The 26,480-nt window shown below is 39.9% G+C and overlaps 1 protein-coding gene across 3 annotated transcripts; it reads right to left on the minus strand.

Annotated features, from left to right (window-relative positions):
• Nucleotides 1–684: 684 nt before the first annotated feature.
• LOC131678968 (myosin heavy chain, muscle-like) lies at nt 685–21,490 on the minus strand. 3 transcript variants are annotated; one of them, XM_058959461.1, is made up of 6 exons: nt 20,006–20,250; nt 10,259–10,559; nt 9,546–9,689; nt 8,540–8,920; nt 8,303–8,465; nt 685–835 (listed from the first exon to the last, which is right to left on the minus strand). In XM_058959461.1, exons 2-6 carry the CDS (start codon nt 10,463–10,465, stop codon nt 702–704), a joined length of 1,029 nt encoding a protein of 342 aa, XP_058815444.1. In that variant the 5' UTR covers nt 10,466–10,559; nt 20,006–20,250; the 3' UTR covers nt 685–701. The 3 variants fall into 3 exon arrangements, with proteins under 3 accessions (XP_058815444.1, XP_058815442.1, XP_058815441.1); XM_058959459.1 differs by lacking the exons at nt 685–835; nt 20,006–20,250 and adding exons at nt 7,738–7,931; nt 21,467–21,490; XM_058959458.1 differs by lacking the exon at nt 685–835 and adding an exon at nt 7,738–7,931 and having other exon boundaries at nt 20,006–20,251.
• Nucleotides 21,491–26,480: the final 4,990 nt, after the last annotated feature.

Below are 26,480 nucleotides of genomic sequence, written 5' to 3' on the forward strand. Positions count from 1 at the left end.
TAGTGCTGCGAGTGCATTTGCTCTGTTATTTTGGAGCAGCTAGAACACGACAAAATACACACACAACAAATACAAACGAATAGCAAAGTGTGATAGATTAAGAAACGGCTAGGAGCGTTCAAGCAAGGTATATCCGCTAGAGGGGGTTAGTGGCTGTTTGACCAAAAATTCATACATTTTGACAGTCCAATTGGCGGTGGTGATACACTCCCAGCTTTCTATTCGACTACAGTGGCACGCAGGTCTCTCATTTCGGGATTTATTTTTTTTTGTTTTTACAAATCGAATCAGTGGAGAACTGTTTTTTGTTGTTGTTTTGTTTTATCATTGCTCTCTGTACAAGGAATAATATTGATTGATCGTGTTTGGTAGGTTGGAAAATCACGCGGGTGCGGTAACCAAACTTACATCCAAAATTTCTAGTTCTTCCGCATCGTTTACGCCCGGGATACGTGTCTTACCCTGGGTGATCGTTGGATAGTCGCTAATGCGCGTACTGAGCATCGTCAGCTCTGCCCGTTTGTTTTTGGGACCGTATCAAAATGTATGCATTTCAAAGGTTGGAAAGAAACAATTGGTACTTTACGGTTAGAATATCGTTATGATTATGATAGTTAGTGTAAAGTTGTAATGTTGATGTTTGTATGTTTTTTTTCTTATCGCTGATCTAGCCAGTCGGTGGACAAGAAGCAACAATCAGTTCATTGTCCAAATTTATAGCCGATTCTTACATCGGTGAGCTGCATTTCTTCCGCATCGTCGATACTCGCGACAGTGATTTTTCCTTGCGATACAATGTGGTAGTCATAGATGTTGTTGGACAGGGAACACATTTCTGCAGGGTGGTTGAGGGGTTACACCAAATTGAATTAATTTGCAGGTGACATTTCATTTGGGTACTTCCTGTACGGTCCGGTTGAAAGAATCATTGAGGTCGGGGTGGGTCTATGTTTACATGGGAATGATGATGAATGCACGGTTGGTTTAGTGGGGACTGTATTTCCAGTTCTACTCTGATTTCAGAAATTTCTCTATCCAGCGGGTAGAGCCTGATATATAGCCATTTGTTTATTCTATTCGGCCGAATGCCGCACTATTTCAATGATTATTCGGCCTACAACCGAAATATTCCGCTCAAACAGTGTCCTAGAAAGTGTGGTCGTAGTCAGAAACCGCTGCGATTTCACAACAACCCACTGAGAAGCACAAAAAATTATTGCAAAATCATTGAACACGAGTCCAACGATGGACGTCTGTTGAACGGTTATTTGTACGTCGTCCAACGTTGGTTCTACGAACGTCCTTCATTGGACGAATTCGAAACCAACCATTCTTAGGGGGAATTGACAATCTGTTAATTTTTATGGCTGCGTCCTGTTGTTTACTTTTAGTTCCCAGTTAGTTAAACCCATTGCCGAACCGGTTCGGAATTCCGAATGAAGTCAGTATGGATTCCAGCTCAAATGCAAAAACCGATTACGATTGAATCGGTTTCGAAATCGATTGTTGCATTTGAGTTGGATTCCATTCAGGCTCCATTCACGATTTCGAATCAAATTCAGAATTGGTTTGACCGGGTAGTACCTGTACTAGCTGTTTAATCGTTTCCAACAGTTTGTTTCATAATGCGTGGACTTTTCGCAATACAACGTCAACATTTTGTATACAAACGGAGTACAGAAGCCAAAATGTCACTAAGAAAGTTGACGAAATGGAAGAATAAGTGAGAAAACTGTACTTCTAAGTCAAATGTTCATCGTGCTATGGAACGTTTGAATCTTCCCATTTATAAGAATCAGAAACGTAATTTGATATAAAAAAATCGATCGGAAACCTACGTGAAATTCCACTATGGATCATTATCAGTACCAGTATTCTACAGTGCAAGAAGGGCAAGTATTGAACAAATCTAAGACATCGGACAATTGGGTAAGCTATTTATGACTGCAGGAAGAGTTTGCAACCTTTCATTATTACTGCTTCGATGAATAGTGAAAGGAGTGTTGGAATGTTTACAAAAACGGCTTCTATGTTACTTTCATTTCAAAGGACATGTACACTTTACCGGAAAAGAACTCAAAGGTAACGTTAAAACTTAATAGTAAGTAGATGGTATTGATTGCAATTGTTAAATGATTTTTACTGCTGAGTTTAAGTTTTTCTACCCAACGACTCAGTTCGGAGTGCAAACTTTTAACTTCATGTTGGGTGAAAAAAAGCTGTACGCTCGCGTATCGTCAGATTTATGAAAAAACCAAATACGAGGTAAGGTTATTATAATAATACAAATAATGCACGCATTATAATGTTCCTCCATTTTTAGAAGATCAGATTTCCGCAAAACTTGGCAAGAGCTCTAGGAACCAAGTAAAAGCGAAGTGGTTTTATTCCTTCTGGATATACATCAACACGATGACCTAGTAGGAATGTACGTTCAGGTAAGTTAATTTTAGTTTTGAAGTGAAAATTCACACTTCTACCTCTGCCAATCCCATTAAAAACATTTTAACTGTTGGCTGATTTTTACTCAACGCCTAGCTCATGAACATGAATTCAAGAATAGGTAATATAATTTTACTTTGTGTTTTGAATATATAACCCTCATATTATAGCTCGATGACTGCGAGCTAGGGAGCCTGAAAATTGATCCAAGACAGTTAATCGATTTCGCTAACCGGCCATTTTCCTAATTGGAGTTATCTGACGTTTGAAATATGCGCACTGATATCTCAGTAAACGAAAGGGCGGCTAGGCAAGTTAAACTAGATACTGGCAACACGCCGTAACTTGTCATTCGAAATTTAGCTACACTACTATCAGTCAAGCTTTTTTTTGTTAGGTCACAAAAAATGTATATCGTTGGTGACAGTGTAGTTGCCACTGCTTTCAAAGGATTGATTATCGATCGTTAATTGACGTTAGTGGCTAACTGACTCGATCGCTTCCGGCAAGATGTTGTGGGCTCGAATCACAACTCGTTGAATGTAAACAAAGTTCATTCTGTAGCATCAAACTGACGCCCAGGTGGTGAAATTATTGTTCAATAGCGAGCTGCAGCGTTGCCATAAAAATTTTATTGCTCAGATTATGTTTTAAGAAACTTCCGGTAATCATCCGATACCCTTTATATTTAAAGGTTGCCGAGGTCTAAGGACCATGACTCGACTCGTCGTCGGAAGGAAGCAAACCTGTGATCCACTATTTTTCCACGGCTTATATAAAAATAGGGGCTATCCCTAGTTCATATCCGACTTAGCGGTAGCGAAATCGATAGTGACGTAGCCATATTTGGTGGTGGAATCAAAATAAAATTGGCAACGCTAGCAAAATGTAAACACAAATGAACACTCCGGATGAACCTATTGTCAATTGACATTTCGACGAGTTTTGATTCGAGAGAATAATAAGGGCCCGAGTAGATACTATTTTTTTCATTTGTAAGGTGAATTTAAGTTTTGTGGCTAGTGTTTTTCCGTCCAGCGAGTATTCATATTCTTGTTCCTGGTTAAGTCCTGCTATATCGCGAAGAACCCAACTAGTAGTGGAATTATGCAGTCGTAATCTGTCGCGTTGGTTAGACCACCACCTCTGTCCATCAAACGAGCTGTATTCGTTAGTGGGAACTAGTTATCCTCATAATCAGAGATGTGCGGAGAAAAAAATAGACAAACAGGGAACCTTTTATTCCATTTGTAAAAGCTGTGTATCGGTTGTCTCAAAAATTTGGCAGATTCACTAGATCAATATGACGTCTTCGCATATCTTTCCCTAGAAGTTGACTAGTTGCAACAACTGACAAATTTCAAAATCTAGCCAAAGGGGATATTAGTAGTGTAAATGCATCTATTTTCAGTTTGTTTATTGATGTGAATTTAGCATCAAATCTTGGCAATCAGCTGTTTTTTAGTTAGACAATAGTCCAACCAGTGTAGGTCCAACTAAAAAATGGACCAGTTAAAAAGTATCCAGTCAGCAGCTTATGATTATTAATGTGATATTGTGAATTCTTTCTAAAATTCACGATATTATTCAGCCATACGCCATCGAGTACGACCAATCTAGCATTAGTTCCTGCGTTTAATTTCCTTTTGGTTCGCTCTTGACTGCTTCCCATATAGCAAGAAGCCGAAAAATGCTAAATTGTCTCGTTGTATTGTCTGATCAACGTCATATTTGTATAAGAATCACCGGGTTTTCGAACTATAATGATGACTTCTTTTGTCCTAAACGCGGGAAGCTTGGTTGATGCCGTATCGTTAAAATGTTTCAAGCCGAACTTACGTAATGTCAGCTTAGCAAGCTCATGATCTGGCAGGAAATCTGCAGCTGTGACCAGATGAAACAACGTCAAATTTTTGGCTAGTTTTGGCACAGCAATAAGCAACAGTGGAACCATGATAATGGTGTAGATTGATAGAGGGATGACTCCCATAAAACTGACCGAATTTCGATCTAAATCGAAATTTGTTAGAGTATTATCAATCCTTAACACGAGCAGAATTGAAATAGGGCTAAGAATGGTCTTTCAATCAGCAAATAAAAGGTAGCATAGGCAGAAGTTGGTGCAGAAATAAATGGCACGAATTAATTCAAATTTTCGAGAGAAAGAAAAAATCGCAAAACACTTCATGATTTTTTGTATTCCTTTCGTGTATTTTAGTCACGAGTAGGCTGATTCATATTCATGATTTCAGGATCATAATCACGGTTTTTGATGTTTTAGTCACAATTAATGTGATTTATATTCATGAATCCAGGATCTTGGCCACGATTTTCGTAATTTATATACCCGTTATCTTGATATTTTCCTGTTGAGCTTCCTTTCGAATTTGATAGTGGAGTGGTGTAACTAATGTTCTTGGTATCATGGGATAGTCGTCATTATTGCATGTTATAAGTTGGCTACGGCTCGACCCGATCACAGATTTAACTTCTGAGTTGAACTGAAAATTGAGCTTAATACTAAGAATGGAGTGTACAAAAAATTGGATGGCTTCGTTTTTAAAACTATTAAGTTTTAATTTAAAATTAAAATTAAAACTTATTCCAAAAACTAAATATTGTGCAACGATGAGTGATTTATTCTCATTGCTTAAAATATATTTAAAAAGAAAATACTGGAAAAGTGTTTTACGGGAATGTTGTCGATCAAAACTGGGTTTGAATACCCTAGGAACAATTTATTGTCAAAATCAAAAATTCAATAAATTTTCTTCGTTCTGCTCTAACGAAGTGATTTTATAAATATAGGAATAACGTCCTAACGATCTAAGATATAACTGTTTCGACAAGAAAGATTTTTAAGGATCCTATATTGAGGGGAACTTCCGTTAACCGTTTGGACAGAAATGATACGACGCTCTCTGGTTCTCGAGTTGGACATTCTAGCATATTAGTGAATATAAAATGTCAAATATATTACAAAAATTTCTTGTCTAGAAAGCGATCTGCAGTTGTAGTAAAATTGGTAAAATAGGCACATAGGAATTTTTACAGTTATGTGGGTTATTGAATTCTATTATGCAGATTATTATTAGGAGTTAATCTCTATTATTTTATTTTTCTATAAACAGAACTGCTGATTTTTAAAATATTTCCGATTTAGAAGAATGGAATATATCAAAAATCGAAGAGACTAAATGTTTAAAAGGTGGCCTCATCAGTTCTACTATAGTCTGAAAATGTTATCTTGTGATTGCTAAAATACCCAGCTATACTGCGTGTGTGGAAGATACCACATTTTCCGAGTAAAAAGACAGAAATGCGTTTAGGGAACCATTGGTCAGCTTGTAATTTGCCTTCAAATTTTTGTTTACGTAACTGAAAAATATTCTAAAACTCAAAAATTTAATTCCACATTGAAGAATTTTTCTGTTTTCAAAACATTCCCACAAGAACCGCTTTCTAGAATGTTGAATATAAAAGTGAATTTAATCGCATTTATTCTGCTGAGCCAATTTTTTTTGTGTACACACTAAACACAAACGGTGCATGGATGGGGATGATTGCGGTGCATTGGTGATTCACGATTGTCAGGTCAAACCGTCAAACCTCGCTCAATTGTTTATAATTGAGCTGGTCATTTCGTTCTAGATTAGAACTCCGCTCATTTGAATGAGATCAAATTTAAAATAAATAAAATATACAAAAAAGAAGCACAAACAGTAGTCCACGTCCGATAAATGGATATTGGACAGCTTGGGTTAGGTTCTACGCGTCTGACCAGAGTCGGTCAGATGAGGGGGTAAGCTTGTAGAAAATTGACTGAAACTATAACGAAAAGCGAGTTTCCGGGGGTGAATTCGGCTGATTGTTCTGATCGGAAAACACCCCCTACATGTGCTTGGTGGCTGGTGCACCTAGCCTAGAGCGCATTGTAGAGCAGTTCATATGCCGCCGGTTGCCAGATGTCCGATGTTTATGACGTTTTTCGGCGACCGGTTGAGTCCTGGATATACATCTCATGCGATATACTAATCGTAATAGGCGAATCAATTCAAAATTCCGAACCGGTTCCGGAATGGGTTGAGCTTGAATCCCGATAAATTTATGATAAGGGTTGGAAAACAAACTGTCAAAACAAACCTGTGAGATGAATATCCGGGTAAGTCGATACATGCCTAGCACAGATGGTGACGTTCAACAAAAGTGAAAAGTTTTCTCTTTTGTTGACTCCTTTGATTTCCGCTCGGCTGGTATCGATTCGGTTGTAGTTTATTTTGACAATTCGACCCTAACCATAAATCAAAATTCATCGGTATAGCAGATTTTTCATAGCTGTCAATTTATTGTACCGCTGCCTTTAGGCCTTGAATGCTTAAGAAATAAATCGACGTTTTTCTTACAACATCCCGAGCTCTGTGATATTTTATATCTTCCTTCTATATAACATCTAATGATTTTAAAAACTCAAGCTCCCGTAAATCCAGTTATGAACTGCTCTGAATAAACGCCACGAAAAAATGTTGAATTCACCATAGCGAAATGGTTCTAATAAATGGAAAAAAAAAACATTTAACTATATCCTAATGATTGAGCCCATACACACTAAACTGTTTTCTCGAACGAATCGAATAAACTTCCTTTCGCTGTTTCCGTGCGCGGATTTAGTGTGTTGTCTACCGACCGAAGCAGCACGCACGGATTCTGATGCTTCACTACGTTCGCTACATGTGTGTATGTGTACATTTGAACAACACAGGTGCGAATAACAGAGCAAGCGGTGACGAATTCGTGAGTGTGTCGATCAATTATCGGACCGTGCATGACAGGGTGAATTGTTGTTCTGTTAGTTCGGTCAGTTTTCCTTAAACTGCCTGCAAAATGTCCGAAATGGCTAGTAGGCCTCGTTCGTTGGGACGAGGTGGCCCGCCAAAATTACGAGGATTGGCGGTATGTTATGGTTGGTTGGTTGATTGATTCGTTGGTAGATTGTTGGCTGCTGGAGTCGTCGGAGTGTTACACATGGTTATACTAGTCTACAAACAAAATCCAATGGAATCTGCTCGACATGGATCTACCTGTCCCAAGCAACGAACAGCTCGCATAAGAGATCTGCTTTTGATTTCTTTTGTTATCCGAACTTCTGTGTCTCTTTTTGGAACATCAATTAAAAATTATCCGAACCTTTCGTTACTTGGACGGTTTCAAATGATTAGGAATGCTGGAGTTAGTTACGGGTTAAATGATCACGGACACGTTCATACAACTGGTTAGTTTGTTATTTACTACTATTCTATTTCGTGTTGAAAATCAAAACAAAAAACTAAAATTGAAAACACTGGATGCAATCCGCCAAACACGTAGACGACGGAACCGAAATCTTACATCGGTCAGCTGCATTTCTTCAGCGTCATCAACGGATGGAATGGTGGTTTTGCCCTGGGCAATAACCATGTAGTCGTAAATGTTGTTACTCAGAAGACACTTTTCTGGTTGAGTTTATCACAAAAATCAATGATTAGTTGTACGGTTCTGTTGGTATTTGTGGTGGTGATAGTGGAATGTGGTATCAGTTCAGGGCCACAACGTACACTTTTCCTACCATGTTCCGAATCGGAAGGAAAAGTCGTGCTGTGCGATGATATTCAAACAAAACAAAAACAAAAGTGTCGCGGTGCAATTTCCAAATTGCCGTCACGGAGGTTCTACTCACTAGTCTAAGGGTCTACGGGTCAGAGTGAATGTAAAAGAGAAAGGAAGAAATTGTCCAAGTTCAAAGTCTTGTGCCTATTCGAGAGTCTAGTTCGTCCGTCTGTCAATCGTAAGTAGTGGCCGATTACCACTTGTCCGATTATATTACCTTTCAGGCCCTTGACGGAACCGGACATGATTTGGTAGAAGATATGGTAAGAACGCTCCAGAGTCTGCTGGGAAATGACACGGGCCTTCTCCAGCAGGTAGGTCTCAATATCAGCACCAGCCAGCTTACCCGATCCGGTAAAGTGGATACGGATGAATTTACCCTAGGGTTGAGAGATGAACGAGATGGAACGGATTAGTGTTTTCTAAAGATTCAAGCCGTTTTCAAGCAACTTACGAAACGAGAAGAGTTATCGTTACGGACGGTCTTGGCGTTACCGAAGGCCTCAAGGACGGGATTGGTTTGGACGACCTGATCTTCCAGGGAGCCCTTCTTCTCGGCATTCTCGTCCTTCTTTCCGGAGGCACCAATGGTGGCAAAGTACGCAATGACCTTCTTCGTGTTCTCAGTCTTTCCGGCACCAGACTCACCGGTAATCAACATAGACTGGTTCTCGTGGTTGGTCAACATGTTAACGTAGGCACCGTCAGACACGGCGAACAGATGGGGCGGCACTTCAGCACGACGCTTACCACGGTACATCTTGGCGACACGCATGGTGTACAGCGGCCAACGCTTGTAAGGATTGATGACAACGCAGAACAAGCCGGAGTAGGTCTGTGGAATGATAGGGAAGCGTAATTACTTATGGCGTCGGCGACTGGCTTTTTGCGGCTGAAATTAACACATCATTCAAAATACAGAATACAGTCCCGGACTACACATTTGTCCATGTTTTTGTCGGTCCGGGACCCGGTTTCCAAATAGATTTTGTTCTACGCTACCACACTATAGTACAGTAAACAGTGATTGCGGATGAGCTCGGACCGTTCCGAGTTTGAATTTAGAGCGAACTGTGATGAGAGCTGATTGAATCGATTCCTCGAGTTTTGGTGTATGTTTAAGGTGCAGTGGTTGGTGCTCGTTGAGTCCGCGGCCGTCTTGTGCCGGGTTCTCTGGGGTGATACAATTTTCCACAAGATGAACCAAAGGGGTTGTGCCAGGTGCGTTTTGCGTGACTTGTCCTTTTTCGAGGAGGTTTCGCGATCGCAAAAGCTACTGATGTGAGGGGGATGGGGAGTGTTCCGGGTCGGTATTAGATGTTGGAATGGAGAATCGTTCAATGAGTTTGGTTAGGAATTGATATGATTGTCGGTTTAAAGGTTTTAGGTTGGTTTAGTGGAGGGTCCGATGGTGGGCGGAGTTAGCGGATTAGTGCTCACCGTCAAAGCCGGATACTTACGTAGATCAGCTTGGCCCTATATCGCTCTCTCAAGTTATGCAACACAGATGCATCATTAAGATATGTCAAGTTGGACATATCCTCGCATTTCTCGTATTTGGGGGGATTGACCTGGCCGACCAAATCCTTCTTGAAATCCTTGGTCTGCAGGTCGCGATCAAAAGTACCCCGAATGTGGGTTTACAACATCATCATAATCATCACCAAGCCAACAATTTGGCATATACAGTGGTAGGAAATGGAAGAAAAGAGAGAAGAGCAGTTAGTCGCGTCGTCAGCCACTTACATAGATCAGTTTGCAGCAGTATCGTTGGCGCAAGTTGTGCAGGACGGAAGCTTCGTTTAGGAAAGTCAAATCGGCCATATCTTCAACTTTTTCGAACTTGGGAGGATTCACTTGCGAGACCAGATCCATCTTAATGGTCCTTTCCTGCTAGTGTGAAATGGGAAAAAATGTACAGTGTAAATTGTGTAGTGTTACAGTGGTAGACCCGATCATGCCGGAGTTTAGCTAAATGTCAACGATGAGCTGTCCCAAGGGATCAGCTATCCGACGGAAGCTAAATCTACGACAGGAACGACCCTTCCGTGTATTCGCCATGTGTCGCCTAATCTTCCTTCATTTGTAACATCGCTGTGCGCTTTCCGTTTGATACTCGCGTAACTGTGCTGGATATGTTTGTGTTTAGGAAAGTATCGAAGCGATGCATTACCTCACCGCCGGGCAGGCCTACGGTGACAAGATCACCCTTGGTGGCCTTGATTTCACCCAGCACGTAGCCCTCCTTCTCATCCGGAACCCAGCAAGCCTTCTTGGCATCGTACGGCTTGCTTTGATCGATACGCTTCTGTTCGAGCGAGACGAACAGCCACTCGCTTGGATCGGGATCATCGCCGACTTGGACGACTGGCTTCGGCATTTTGAGCTTGTTTTAATTCGAAATGAGACGGGGGCTAATAAGAGACACGTTAATTTAGTTTGAGAGAATTTTGCTTCAGCCCGTAGTTGCCTTCCTGTTGAGAGAGAGAATGAGAGAAAGAGAGAATTATTAATCGCAGTGCTTTTGAAGAGATTTAAAGAAGCTTTAAAAGAATGTTTGTTTGTGTCAGTTCCGATGATCTATTGCTTATCCCAAACAGTTAAAAACCAGTGCACATTATATTGCAGAAAATATTCATCAGCTACCAAGCCAGCTCGAATTAGAGCCCAACTGGCTTTATTGTGTATTCGTTCGGGCATAATGCAGCCAGAGGTCATAATTTTAAAATAGCGCTACCAAGAGCTTTGGACATTCTTTTCCACTTAAATTCAGTAAGTACAGCAAAATTCTTTCTCAATTCCACAATATTTTACTTTTTTAGATTTGTAATATATTCCATGTGTCTCTAAACTAGTTACACCTGAGTAAAAGGCAAATCTAGACACTTTAGCGTCATTCAACTGAGCTCCAACTACACTACGGCTGGTACTATTTTCCGTTTGTTCGTTCTTCAAATCGCTTTCAAGCCATATTTGAGTAAGAAGCCGAAAAATGAACTGCCTACCCCCTAAGAATTGTTGTTTTCAAAATAATTCTATGAAGGACGTCTGTTGGACCAACGTTGCATGACATCCAAATAATCGTTCAACGCAGACCCGTGTTGAACAATTTTGAAATATTTTTTTTGGGCTTGTTGGTGGGTGTGAATCATTGCACTTTTTTCAATATTTTGGCAGAGTTCTGCTGATTCCCGCTCGAAGAAAAAGCTGGCAACCGTCCAAATTCCGACGCTGCCAGAATCGTTCAGTTGAACCGATTCACTTTTTTTAAAGTTTTTCTTTGGTTTACTGAATAAATCAGTGAATCTGTATTTCGACATAGATTTTTCATTAGGGCCTTAATCGCATATGTAAACAAACTGCGTTTTCGCTATTACGACATTATGCAACAAAAATACTACAAGATTGAGGTGAAAATTAGTTAAAATGGTTTTTAGTTCGATGTATAATTAAAGAAAACAAAACGGCGAAACATGCATTTTCTTCGAGATTTCGACTTACGCCCTTCTTCTCATATGGAATATAAAGGCCAAACTTACATTTTTAGACAGAAGCGGGCGTACGGTTATTATTCACAAATAAAAGAATAAACGGTGGCTCTGTTATATAAATGATCAGCAATATCTACTATGATCATGTCTACTCGATAGTTGTTGCACATAAACATTCGAATATTTCGATATTTTCATGAAATTTGAAGAAAAGATTCACGCGCCCTTTCTTTTACATTGGGTTTCTATGCGCCCATTTGCTGAGCCCTATTAAAAAGTATACTGTCAAGCTCGCCCATTTACCCAGCCCTACCCAGCAAGACAGAGTCAGTTTAGCCCATTTACCGCGCCCTTCTAAAAATTATGTACACGGTTTAGCCCTTCCGCAAATGGTGGTTGCTGAAGGGCGAAATCACGACTGGGATGCAAATTGGGCGTAAGCATTTTTTTAGTTTCTACCCACTAAAAGAACATAGGAATTAAATTCTTTGTTATATTGTCATAAGGTTTAACGAAAAATGCTTCCGGAAAAACACGGTCATAAAGTAATTTATACCTACAATAAAAACTACATTTAGAAAACCTTCGCCGAATATTGAAACTGATTTTTCTCCATTTGAGTACATTGCGACTTAGGCCCTAATGAAAGATCTGTGTCGATTTTATTTTCTTGCGTCAAGCACTTTCAAAGATTTGATAAACATATTTTTCATCATTTTTTTTCAGGAAGTAAACCATCTCAATCTGCCTCCTCATTGTTGCATTAACGTCTACCGGAGATGGGTATTCCACAGATCGCATTTTGAGTTATTTTGCAGTGAGACTCGTAAAAAAATTCATTTCTAGAAATATTTCAGGAAGAGTCAATCACTGTCATTGAAGAATCATACCACAGAGAACAGACATCCATGATCGAACAAAAATATTTAGAAAACGTGTGTAAACATTTGAATTAATATTCGATAAACACTAGCGCCGCCACACCAACCTATCCCAACTATCCGTCAAATCCATTCTGGAACCGGTTCGAAATCTGAATGGATTCAGTATGGAATCTTGCTCAAAGAAAACAACCGATTCCGACTCTATCGGTTGATGCATTTGAGCTGGAAATCCGAACCGGTTCTGGACTAGTTTGACTGGGTAGAGGAATAACCGCTGTCAACGACAGGTTTGGATATCCCAACTACTTTCGAAACCGTTAGATATTTTACACAAGTTGAATGCTGAAGATGGACGACTGTGTTCTGTGATTATACTGTGTGCAATCGTCTGCAATCAGAACATCACCGAACTTAGAGGTCCTCACTGGAGTCATCGTCTGCGAGGGCACATTTTAAGCTCCCGCTTTTCCAGAAAGTCCACAAATCGCTTACTTGTCTTCTAAATCTTCGTGTTAACAAAGTCTTCAAATTTACACATTTAAACTAGGGTGCCTTTAGTAAGAGATAGGTCAAGGAGCATTTAACTTATCCAACAAAGCAAAAATTTGACGAATTTCTATTTTGAATACGTACGATTTTTGATCGCTTTCTTCCAGTTCGAATTCTAATTAGTGACCTCTAGTCAAGTGCTGTTTCAAAATTGTCCAACGCCTGTCCAGAAAGAACAGGACGGTTTGATCAGTGAGAACAGTCGTTTATCGCGAGCATTGAAGTTGTATAAAATTCAATAATCTTTCCGAAGATAATTGGGATATCACTTCTTACGGGGTTTGACTGAATTATCAGCTGATCAAATAGTGACTTGGAAATATGTCGGTCACTCGTTAGGATATGCTGGTGTAGTGGCGCTAGTGTTTTAATAGGTATTCGTTCGAATGTTTATTGTAAACTTATTAGTTCAAACATGGATGCCCAAATGATGCCGGATGCTGTAGAAGAGAAAATATGGCAGGCAGCTAAGAGCTGACAAATATTAACAACAATAAAAGATGGTGGAACGAATTGGACGCTGGATTAGTTCAGTAGAGTGCCATTTGACCCAATACCGCGGTCATTGATTTAAAATTTTGTGCAATACGACCGACTTTTCGTGAAGTGGATACCTTCTGTCAGATGGTGATAGGTTTAGGCATACGGAAGTCACCTACCTTCAGTACCTTCATCTTCGCAATGCAGTTTTGCTTTCATTGAACATGTTAGCCCAAGCCGAACGGTTCGTTTTGCAGAACAATTTCAAACAAGTGGTTGAAAATGGAAACGTTAGAATTAAGATTCCTGTTTATATGATAAATGACTATATAGAGGTTAGGCTACATGACCTATTATCTCATACTCTACCTGAGCGAATGTCAGTATGCATGTCGTAATATGGAGAAGTAGAATCCGTTACAACTGACACGTAAAGAAATCTCTTCCCGGGTATTCCTAACGCTATATTTTGAGGTGAGAATTCAGGTCGAAAGACCAATTCCCTCCAACTTATAGTCACTTAAACTCAAAACTCATGGAACTATTATTAAACAAAATCCGTTATGTAAGTACTGCAATTAGATAGCACATCACTGAGAACCTTCCCAATCTTTGTTGAACATGTTGTAAGATATTTGGGATTGAAATATTGGACCATTTGCAGTATTGACGGAAACAAAAAAATTCTGCACTTCGTTTGAGCCTTCTGTCAAAAAGCGTAATAAAACTCCTAACAAGCTATAGTTTGGGGTAAAGTTATTAACTACACTCTTCAATTTTTTATAGGATTGAATTATTCAATTTGAGTGAAATAACGATTTGTATGAGCGGAGATGCAAATAACCCATTTCCCATACAAATTTGCATACAAAAAGAACACAAAAAGTGCCATGCTGAAAATTGGCATAAGATGAGCCACTCTACTGTCTTTGACATCTTCCATGGTGAACTACATTTCAACTGCCGGGCTACGAAAACCGTTGTCAGTTAATACACCTCGACATTCTTAACATCTTTTCTAGAGCCTTCTTTGTTTCGTTATATAGTAAGTTCTACCGGAGTGGACTGCTCTATAATTCGAGCTCCACGGAATAACTTCCAACTGCGACTACCTTTCCGGAGAATCAACTACCATCGCCATCAACTTTAACTTGATGAGAAACATTTCAATTTCCAGTAAGTAGCTAAAGTTGGACGTGTGCGATGGGCAGGATGCGTTTCTAGAATACTGATCAGGATTCCTCTGGAAAAGTATACACTTTGAAGTGGGAGGTTACAAAACGAAGAGGAGCTAGATGATCGGATCAATCGGAGCAGGATTTGTTTATTTGGGAGCAGAGAAAAGCCCTCTGGAGCTGAATATTGTTTTAATTTGCTCTCCAGCAGGCATACAACCTCCTCATCTTTTATAACAGATAACATTAATCCAAATGATACATTTCTCCACTTATTAATTGCAGCATTATCTTAGTAACTAGGAAAATTAGCACTAAACTAGACAGCTAGCAAGATAACGCAAGCTCAGAAACGGTTTCTTGGCAATATTACGGGTCAAATGAAAGTCGAAAACACTGGAACAGCTTTTGAAAAAGTGACACATACTGGCGAAAGGTCCGTTATAACCGTATCTTGTTTTGGCTACCGGAATGCGACAAAATGACGGATTACGACGATGAATATAATCTAAACATCCAACAGTTGTAAAAGTTCGGAGCAGTTGCTTCGAGATTGTGGCATATCGGCAATGAAAACTGCTTTCAAATCATCCCGCGGTATAGAGAGCAGATCGAGTTCAATAAGCTTACGGTGATCTAAAGCGCTCGATATGATCAGTGGGTCCCTCCATTGCGGTTGAAAAAGTGCGAAATGAAGTTTATTTTGGGATCTTAGTAGGCTTCAAAATCTTTAACAGATGATTCCTCCTTGAGAGCCCTTTGTGAGATATTGTAGTCGAAATTCGCTTTCGTCTGTTTGCGAGTGCAAGATATATCCGAACACTTGGCTGCTTGCATAGCACCAATGTGGTTAATACGTGCATCTGGGACTGCAAGAATTCTGCGTCCTTGGAATTCCTGATAAGGTTGAATAGCTTGAAATCGTCAGCAAACGCAAGTTTCATGCAGTCGTTTAAATAGAGCAAAAATGTAAATGATCCGAGATGACTACCTTAAGGGACTCTTGAGCTTTTCACGTTCGGTTAGGTACGAGTGAAGTCAATCAAGAAAATAACTTGGAAACTGTTTTCTGGTGATTAATTTTGTCAAAGGCTGCGATGAAGTATATGGCATCTATTTGTAGTCGTTCTTGCAAACATTGCCTGATTAAAGTTGTGTAGCTTACTATGTTTGTGAAGTCGTTGCTGGGAATCCGCGAAGACCTAACAAACCGACAATAACATATTGATAGTACACAAAATCGATGTTTATCCGTGAGGGTCTGCAGCAATCCAAGAAAACCGCTGGCTTAGACACAGCACATAATGCAGCTATTCCGCGATAGTTCGAAATAACGCGCTTTCGGTTGCTTTCTTGAACACTAGGAAAAAGTAGGATTTTTTCATAAATCAGGTAAACTTTCTGACAGCACAGAGTGCTTGAAAAGCATTGAAGGCGAAAGCTGGAGACTATTTGAGCAATTTTTCATTGCGCCAGATGGAATTCCATCAGGATCTGGACTAGCCGATAACTTCAGCTTAGAAAGTGTTCTGCTGACTGTAGCGGTTGTGGTTATACGGTGAGAGCCAACCCAGTAAGGTTCAGCCGAAAAATAAACCGAAGTTAGTTATAGTTAGAATCGGTTGTGTCACTGGAGCTGGAATGTTAACTAGAACCAGCCAGAGTTACGGCTCATTTCCGGTTGAACTTTATTGGGAATTAGAAAACGTAGAGGAACGACACTAACAGCTTCGGGGATCTCATTATCAGTTAAGATTTCTTCAAAAAGACGTTACTGAAATGTTGGCGAAATATCGAGCGGAGTTGCTGCTTGAGCCTCGTCCAGTGACATCTGAAATGGTGAACTAGCTTCGTTCCTTTGTTGCAGGATTTTACGAGCGGTGGATGATTCGAGGTAATTGACCATGGACCAGGTGAATTGGAGAACTATTGTCGAAAAGATCAAATCCAATAGAAGAAAATGAGATTGGTAAGCCGTTGAGAAATTTGTCTCGTCTCTCGATGTTGAATTATATTTCTTGTAGAAACGGCTTTAACCTGTTGTTAGTCAACAATTTTTACTGATTCCAATTGTTATTAGGTTCACTCTTTTTAGCACATTCAAATCTATGATTTGCATCGGAACTGACATTAAACAATTCTTATACCTTAATCTAAAAATTTATTTTCGAGTTGGAAAGAGGAGAGAGAGACGGAGAGGTAATGTGATGGATAAATTGTGTGGTTTGTTTTCAATCTAACCTAAAAATTAATATTATTTGAACAAAAAAGGCCGGTGATTTTTGTGGCGGACATAACCGGATTAACGTAGAATATACTGTCGATTTGGTTCTGCATCCTGAATTAATTTTGATAGTATTTTAATTCAAATTTAACAATCGATTCTGAAACCTGTTGATTCGTAACCATTCCAGCTGGAAATCAACCAAAAATCATTTGGAATTCCTAATGAAACTCCAAGCGCCAGTTTTTGCCGAATTTCCATATGCATCCGTGTATAAGTTTTACTCGGGGTTGAGTTGTCATCCGAAATTACCCCACCTTCAATGTGATTTTCGATATGGCCAGTGATGTGCTGCTGGGAAAAAATCCATCTTTTGGTGTTTTTATTTTTGGGTTTTAACCTGGTTTACCTAACCTGACCGAAACATTTTTTTCGTTTTATCGAATTTATGATGTTCATTTAATGTTTTTTGAGAACTTAGCATTTTCATTCACATGATTTGCAAAGCCTACTTCAAATATCTTAGAATGTAAAAATCGAATATTAAAATCAAGAGTAAAAATCGGACATAGTTACTTCAGCCTAAGAGTCCCAGTCACCGTGACAAGCAGAAAGTTAGCAAAAGTTGAGCAAAGCGAAATTGATGCTGGCAGAGTTTCTTCGAGCTTTTTGCGCGAGAATTCTGGCAAAGAATTCGCTCAAATGGAACAACCGTTTCTGACAGAAGCTGCTCACTTTTATCCAGTATCCAGCCATAAATGTACGGCCAAGATCTCTGTATGATTCCTGTCACATCTTTGTCAGAATTTTTGCTCGATTCGTGTTAAATTCTACCAGGTAGGAATTGCCAGGATCTTTGCACAGTTTATGTCCGAGTTATGCCAGAGTTTTGCTCGGTTCCTGTCAAAATTTGCAAGAAAACGCGAGCGAAACCGAGTTCGCCCTAGCTCAACTAACCCGACAGGATACGCGCAGAAATATGACAGGGCTGCCAAACCAAGACTGACAGAAATCTAGCAGAACGGTCTCTGCCAGAAAATTTGGTGACTGGGGTCGCTTGGAAAGTTCTCACTCGAAAAAAACAGTCAAACATGAACCTGTTGTAACGGCATTTAAATGAACCTCCAGTATAATTTGCTCACAGGAAAATCCGTATAACGTTTCATTCAAGATTAAGAGTCGGATAATGAATAATTATTTTTTATGGTTTTTATATTGAATTTTTTTTAATTGTCTCTTACATCGAAAAGCTCCTGTTCGATTTTTACGCATGAGTTTTACCATATTTTTACATTCTAGTATATTTTGTCCAAGCCCTTTTTATCCTGCTTGGGCTGTTCCACTTTTAATGAAATAAGGTAGGTATTGGCGAAACATGTAGTAAACACCTACTTAATTCGGTGAAAAATAATGGTGAGTGATATGCAGAAAGAGAGTGGTCTAGACATTCGTCATTCGGATGTACCACAATCGGAAATCTCACCCATTGTAATCCACATTCTTTCAGTATCAACCGTATCAGAAACAGTAGAAATACGTTACGGTGGATTCACAGTAAGAAATGCAATAGACTTAGTTTGGAACGTGCTAGAAAATTTGTAAAGAATTGTGAGATCAGCGATCAGACAATGATTAAATCGACCTAGCCTTATCAGAATTTTCTGATTCAAGCAAAACTTGATGAAAATAATGCTAATAAAAATGTTGATAACAATGTATTCATATTCAATTATTAAAATATCAAACAATTACAAAAAATTCAATCTTTCTTTCCCTGAAAAAAAACCGGGAAAAAACCTTGGGTTTCCTCCCAAACATTATAAAAGACCCGATTTGGTACATCACTGTTATATGTCTGATTTTAAAGATGCCGAAGTATGTGCAAAATCAATTCACGCCAATCTACCATTACATTTCTAAAGCGGTGACTGACCAATCATCTATGCACGATTCTGCTGCTGTTTTCCTATCTTGTCGTCGGTTCCCTCTACTTATCATTGGTAGAGGTATCTCACATTCATATTTGCATTTTATTTCTATGTGGTGAACTTTTTGCTACTGGTTTGGGTATAGCGAGACCAACCGTTATTATAGCTGCTGTTGGTTTAGAAATTATTTCGGACTTTAGAAAATATTGTGTAGTATAATATTTATAAATGTCATACGCATTACCTTATTTAATTCGAAAAGAGTGCGATTATTTTCGACAAAAGAGTACAGAATTTTCGTCTTTTGGCATAACGGGATTATACACGTTTGAAAAATCACGGTACTTTTAAAATTTTGAAACTCTATATTGATTGGTTAAAAGTCTTCTACTTCAACATCATTATAAAACTAATTCCTCGCGCTACCCAAAAACCCACACAAATTTGTCAACTGTTCACTCGCATCCGAGGGCAATCAAAATTCCCCCGATCAACCACACTGCTACCTATCATTTGGAAAATATTTCTTCATCAAGAGGAAAAATTTCAATCCCACGCAAATGAATCGGTTATGCAATCCCGGTGGGACCGTTCGCAGCAGTACGCAGCCAGCAGCGTTCGGAGCGGTTCTCACACACACTGGCTTCTATTTTTAGCAGCCGCCCGTAGAGAAAGCGGGAGGCAGAATGAGAGAGCCGCGCGCGCAAGATTGCACAAGTCGGAATTTTCTCGCGCACCCGCTGCCGACGCTGCTGTTCCTCACCCGTCAGCCTAGATCTAATTGACCAAATTTGAAGCATCGGAGCCAGTGGGAAGGAAAATTTTCGCGCTAGATGTAGGTATTTTTAAACTTTCAACAAATTTCAAACACTGGTCCATCGTTTCGTTTCTAGATGACGATGGTGCACGCTGCTTACTCAACAGAGAGAGACTGGCACATCGATTGGTTGAGTTATTTGCATGGCCACTGCTTTCCTCGATCCGTTAGGCAAGGTGGAAAATCGCTAGTAGAATTTTCTCGGAGCTTAGTCACGGTAGGTTGGGAAAAATTTCAATTTGATCGATTGATTTTTTTCAGAAAATTCACTCTTATCTATGATCGTTTGGTGCAGGGCTAGTATTGACTTATTTGTTCTACTGGAAATTGTAGAAAAAACTAAGCTTCAATCACTATCGGTTACTGATTTACCTCGTCACTGGGAATATAGTTTTTCAAATTCACTGAGTTATTCAGCTCAGGTTCGCTCGTAGTCAATGTTCAGGAAAGTCACTTCCTTAATAACTGCTAACACGGTAGAATTACCAACTAAAACTAATCAACCACTGAACTAAAACCAAATTGTGAATTCTTAGCAAGCCTTGAAAGAGAGCAAGGATCCCTATCACTAGACACGATCTACAACCGCCGAGACTCGTTGTCGAATTGAACAGGCTCAGTTGCCGATCGGATTGATCAAGTGGCGGCCACGGATTAGCCGAAAGCACGAAGTGCTACCCGAACACGAAGGATCGTACTAGCTCCCGTGCATGACTCATGTCTATGTACTGTCGCTCGCTCGCTCCCAGCCGAAAGGGGGTTGAGGACACGGACACACAGATACGCACACGTACATAAGAGCGGCAGCAGATCAACCTAACCCTGCGGGGGAAGGGTCGCGGTTCTCGCTCGGCACGACGATGCGTTTCGAAGTTTCTATTTCTGAAGGAGGTCAGCCCCAAATGGGGCAGCCAGTGTGTGATATCTATTCACGTAACCGGGCTCGATCGCGATCGGTACAATCATCGCCGTGTCTGCCCTGTTACGGACATTCGGACCGGTATCCGAAAATTCGGTGCGCCGGCGCGTGCGCAGAGTATACGGCACACGTGTGTGCGCGAATACGCATGACAGTGCACGGAGCGCGTAAGAACGCAACACTCTTCTCCACTTTCCAAGTGTTTTGCGAATATTGTCCAAGAAAATTTCGGAATGTATGTGTTCCTTCGTAGGCAATCCGTGGTCGAGCTATTTTTGGATAACAATTTTTATTTCATTCGTACGACTGTGCCAGATTAGACGGCAAGAGATTCTCATTCACAATTCACTGGCAGAACGAATTCACGATTTGCAGTTATGTAACGTGCAAGGAATGTTCATGTAATGTCCCACTTTCGCGCGATTAATTATCGCTCGCGAAAGTCACGAATGAGTTGAACTGTAGATCAAAAAGCGCCTACTATCACTGATTGAAACATCATTTTCGCCACTTCTCATACTAAATCACTTATCACCGTGAAAAGTCCATAATATCACGCAATTCGGTTTCACTTTCAGGTCCCAACAGGCACTTTTTGAATGTTCTACAACTATTCGTTTTTTTTCGCCAAAAATCACAATTGTCCTGCAAAAACCAGATCTCAGCTTATCCACAATAATCCAGCAGATCCAGGCGTACAACGAAATAATTCCTCAAGTTGCACACAATCGATGATGTAATCCGTTATCAATGCAATATCGACTGAAAACTAGGCCCCACCGACAAAATGGGGTCACACACAGCTCCTCAACCACAAACGGGCAGGTATATGTCCCTGTCTCTCTCTCTCCCTCTCTCTCTCTGATCTTCCCGTAGGACTCTAAGAAATGAATAGGTTTGATGTTATCACTTACGCGTTCGAAAGCCGTTCTAACCGAAAAATGTGTGGAACTTGCTTTTTATACGGCGCAATTTGATCGCCTGTTGAATGCCCGGGATTTGCCTCCCGATTTGGTTGCACACCAGCATATTTTCCTATGTACCTCACACACACCGGGACCCAATTGGTCACGCGGTACATAGGACCCGAGCACGCACACAAATCGGTAGAAATGTGCGGGAATTTACGCTCGCATAGATTTTCGCACATTTTCACCACCGGCGGCGCAGGATTACGAAAAACGCCATACACGTCATACGTGCGTTCGGCAGTGTCTCGGAGTCTAGTCACCTTTGAGCGATCAAGCCTCGGCGGTACCCACACATCGATAGATAGGGGGACCTACTATGATCGCACATCGAACCACCGACTTGATCCCGAACCACCCAAAACATCAGCAGGTTGGGAAAATGTCCCAGCAAAATCCGTTACGCCGACCGCAGTGGCAGACCTAGCCCACGCTCTGATGTTTGCTGCCGGCCCTTTGCTAGTTGCTTTCGTTCCACTGGCGCGAACTGACGCACGTTGGACCTTGTGTCCGCCGATCGTAAATCATCTATTTTTTACGGGAAAAAACATTCGCAGCCACTGTTCCGGGAAACATACATTTTTAGAAGTGTCCAGCCTGCACTCTAGCCCAAAACCCACAGTGTCATACCGTCGCCAATCAGCATATTAACCAATACCAGACCCCCGGAGCATCAGCGATCATTCATTTGACCATCAACCCATCAACATAGCAGCCCATTACGTGTCCGTCGGTACCTCTACAACATCGCACGTAACTGGCAACCTCAAAGGGACTCTATTTTTATTCTCGATCGTCCCAAAACGTCGGAACGCCACCACCGGTTATTGTTAAATTGTTTTACTTCTCGTGGAATGTATGTGCGAGGACACCGAACGAACGGACAGAAATAAAAAAAAAGCTATGGTACTCGACATAGAACAGCAGTACACATTTGTACATAGAAACGACAAAAGAGTGTAAGAGTGCCGCCAACAAACCGACCGATGACCACCCACTCACTTAACAGAAAAAAAAGCGCTGCCATTATTCGTACCGGCAGCCGGCTGTTGGCAGAAGAAGAAAATTTCGAAAAAGTGGTGTTGATGATGACCGCATACTTGAGCGATGAATACCCAGCTATCACCGTTCGCTAAACCGGTGGACAGTCGCACAGTAGCCTCCTCTAAAAATAACGAGAGATTTCAGCAATTCGTGATTTTTTGAATGGTTTGAGACATTTTGAGGATCTGAGCTACTTGAAGGCTTTATTCGAGGTTTTGTAGCCAAGGCCTCCAGGCTTCGTACGTACTATATCGGTACATACTTCAGATTTTCGAACTGCATTCGGCCGTAGTTGGTACTTCAGTTCGCTTCGTAGTAGAAGTGTTCAAATGTGCATATTCATGCCCGAACAATACGGGTGTTGTGGTGGATCATGTTTCAGTTTGCACGCATACCAGAGCTGTGCAAACTCTGCTCAGAATTCGACGACCTCTTTCAAGTTCATTACTGAATATCACTATAGCTGTTTTCACTTCCGGCATTCGCAATCTGCTGTGGTTTGTCAATCAGGCATATTTATATCAATTAGTTAATGAATTTACGTATCGATTTCATCTCATCAGAATCCGACACTTACTTAGTGACGGGACTAAGCTAGCGCCGAATTGACACTAGCTGCCAAAACGAAAACAAAACGATTTGTGTTTCTGAGCAAAGCCCTAGTCCTGCGTGATGTACTGCAAGAAAAGGAGCTCTGATTATGTTGATGAAAATTATTGAAGTCGTAACTTGGTTTGAATTAGTGAAGAAAATTTAGGTAAAAACTTTTTTCTCCACTAACGATAAAAATGTTTTAAACCACATTTGCGCGTTAAGGGCACAAAACCGTTAACTAAATTAGTTATTGAATTTGCGTTTGGACATTGTCATATCAGTATCCGATACTAACTTAGTGCCAGAACTGAGCTAGCGATGGATTGTCATTAAGTTATTGTCGGATTCCGATGAGGCAAAGTCGAAACAAGAATTCCATAACAAATTTAGTTATAGGTTTTGTGCCATTAGTGGAGAAAAATATTTTCCTGAATTTTCTCCACTAACAAGAAATAAAAAGAAATAAAGTTCTATTTTAACGACTATTGAGTGCCAGATTCTTTACTTAAATATATTGAGTACTCGATGATCACCGTCTAGCGAGGCCAATGTTCCACATTTATTTGGATTCTTTCAGATTTGTCTTATGAGGTCATATAACTTTTTTAAGGGTTTGTAATTTTGTCGGAATTCCGCAGGCATTCAAATCGATTTTTCTCTTCAGAATTCCGATGAGCGCTAGAGTGGCTCGACGTATGCCATTTTCCAGCACAGCAAGGCGTCTCACAGAAAAGCCCAAAAAATGTTTCAAAATAGTTCACACTGAGACATCCAAAAATTGTTTCAAAATCTGTCTACGCGGGTCCAACGCAGGACGTCTGTTGAACTGTTATTTGGACGTTGTCCAACGTTGGTCCAACGAACGTTCTTCATAGGACGATTTTGAAACCATTCGTTCCTATGGGGAGGGGGTGTTAAGCCGGTTTAAAATCTTTGGTAAGCTCCTACCCAGTTAAACCCATTCCGGAACCGGTTCGGAATCCTGAAAGGAATCAGTATGGATTCCAGCTCAAATGCAACAACCGGTTCCGATTCAATTGTTTTCGGTATCGGTTGTTGCATGTGAGCTGGAATCTTACTCCATTCAGGATTCCGAATTTTTTGACCTGGTACATCCCAGTCAAAAAAAAAAATGCGGACGAACATGGTTAGGCGATTTAAACAGTTTTACGTTTGACTCAACTCGTCTGTGCTAATTGCCCCTCGGAACAAATGCAAATTGCGAATGCGATTTAAAGGCAATTTCAATACTACAATACACAAAAATAAATTGTGGAATCGTGGAACAAGATCTCTGACCTAAAGTCCTAATGAAAGTCATATGGTGGTTTTGGTGTGCAATACCAATTTCACCATTGATTCTTCTTATAGTTTGGTGGTGATTACCTAGTATACTGATTAGTTTATGTGATAGATGATGCATCCGAACATAAGTATTTTTTGTAATTTTCATATTAGGCAATTAAGGGCGATTAAATGGCGCGTTCCCTAGGGGCAAAAAAGTAACGGCGGCAAATCGCCTAAATATTGCATTTGAAATAGTCCCCTAGTTGCCAGCAATTTGCTGGCAAATTGAAGGGCAATTAGCGCATCCGAGTTGGCAAATAGCCCCCCGTTAGCGAGCAACTTGCCCTTTTTGACTGGAATGGTTTAAACCATATGATGCTGTATGGCTGCGTTCTGGTCTGCGATATACAAAAAATGTAAATCATAGAAGGCTGTTAATTATTTTTCAATCCGATATTTTCGTGCATTAATATTGTGTTTTATCCATCATATGCTTCGTTTCATAGTGCGTGAGAACACTTGTCAAGTTGGAGCCGATGTGTTTCTGAACTTAAAACTTTAATGTGTTGCATACTTGATAGTTTGCCAATGTTGTACAGCGTTTTATAGTGACATAATGTTCAATGCACAAAAGTACATAAATTGGTAGACATATACGTGTTTCCATTCAGTTTGAAAACGCATTAGTTGAGTTTGTGGTAGTGGCACAGACTAACAGACATAAGACATCCCCCATTTGCTTGTGCATATGTCAGTGCCGCCATTATTGCAAATGTGGCCACAGCCCCAACTACAAATATATTTAAATGACCGTAAAAGCGGGCGAAGCATTGTTTTTGAGTGTTATGTATGTTAGTCTGTGGTAGTGGTACCATTTTATTTTAAACTTTAATTAAAAAATGTGTCCAAAAAGTCCATTATTTCTGGAGATAACTATTGTTTAATTTTTTAAAATTGGTCAGTTGATTTGTTAGTATTCCAAACTTATGTAGTTTTATTTGGTGTTTCGCGGCTCAAGGATAGTTTGTAAAATTAGATAAGGTAAAGTCATATGTACCAGTGCTTTTGAGCTATTGAAATAGATGCCAACTTTCGGAACAAGTACATTGATCACCGTTGCGCTTGCCATCAATTTCAAAATACTTTGTATTTTGACGTTTATTTATATGGAAATCAAGCAGATTTTAGGACATTATACAAGGAACTTACTTCCTCCCTCCTTGAAAATACTTTTTCAATACATTAACGTTGCTAGATTGTTACTAAACTGCTACCCAAAGAAGACAGAATATTCCCCTACCAATTGCAATCGACTATTGGCAAATATATTACATGATTTGTGCAAAAATGTACGATAATTTCACTTGGAGCTTCTTATTGAAATTATCTTATTTGTATTCGTCTCACTTTTTCAAACATATTTCTTCTCAATTCGAGTCAATAAACACCAACGAAACATTTATCGATTATGCACAAAACTTTAAATTATCTAGCACTGTGTATTTACACAGGGCTGAAGGAAAACGTCGGAATACTCACATTTCTGTGTTTAAATTTTCACTTCGATCTTTAATTACCTGCAATGTAAACAATCGCGTTGGTAACTAGTGTTGGTAAACCACCCAACCTTTCTGACAGTGGTGTCAAAACAGATTTTAAGAAATAGTTTAAAGAAATAGTTTTTTATATTTTTATTTTGACTTTTGGCGCATTAATCAATGAAAGCCAATAAAGCAGAATTTCTTTATTTTCAGCGCAATTATCAAATATATTTAATTCGAAGAAATCGGAACCGGAGCTGAAACTGCAGGATGTTTTGGATACGGGAATACCGACATTCGGTGTCTAAAACTAGGTTATTCACTGGAAGAAATAAAATCTACCAAACTTTTTGCTTTTACATACATTGTATTGAATTATTGCATAAGTTTGTTTTTATTTAGAAGTATAAACCTTGTGTTTTACTTATAGAATAATAATAAAACATGTACATCAGTTGGTTAGCCTGTTCGGCCAAACACTCTTGGCTGTTAAA

This window comes from Topomyia yanbarensis, chromosome 2 (assembly GCF_030247195.1).
Source record: "Topomyia yanbarensis strain Yona2022 chromosome 2, ASM3024719v1, whole genome shotgun sequence".
Classification (NCBI taxonomy): Eukaryota; Metazoa; Arthropoda; class Insecta; order Diptera; family Culicidae; genus Topomyia; species Topomyia yanbarensis.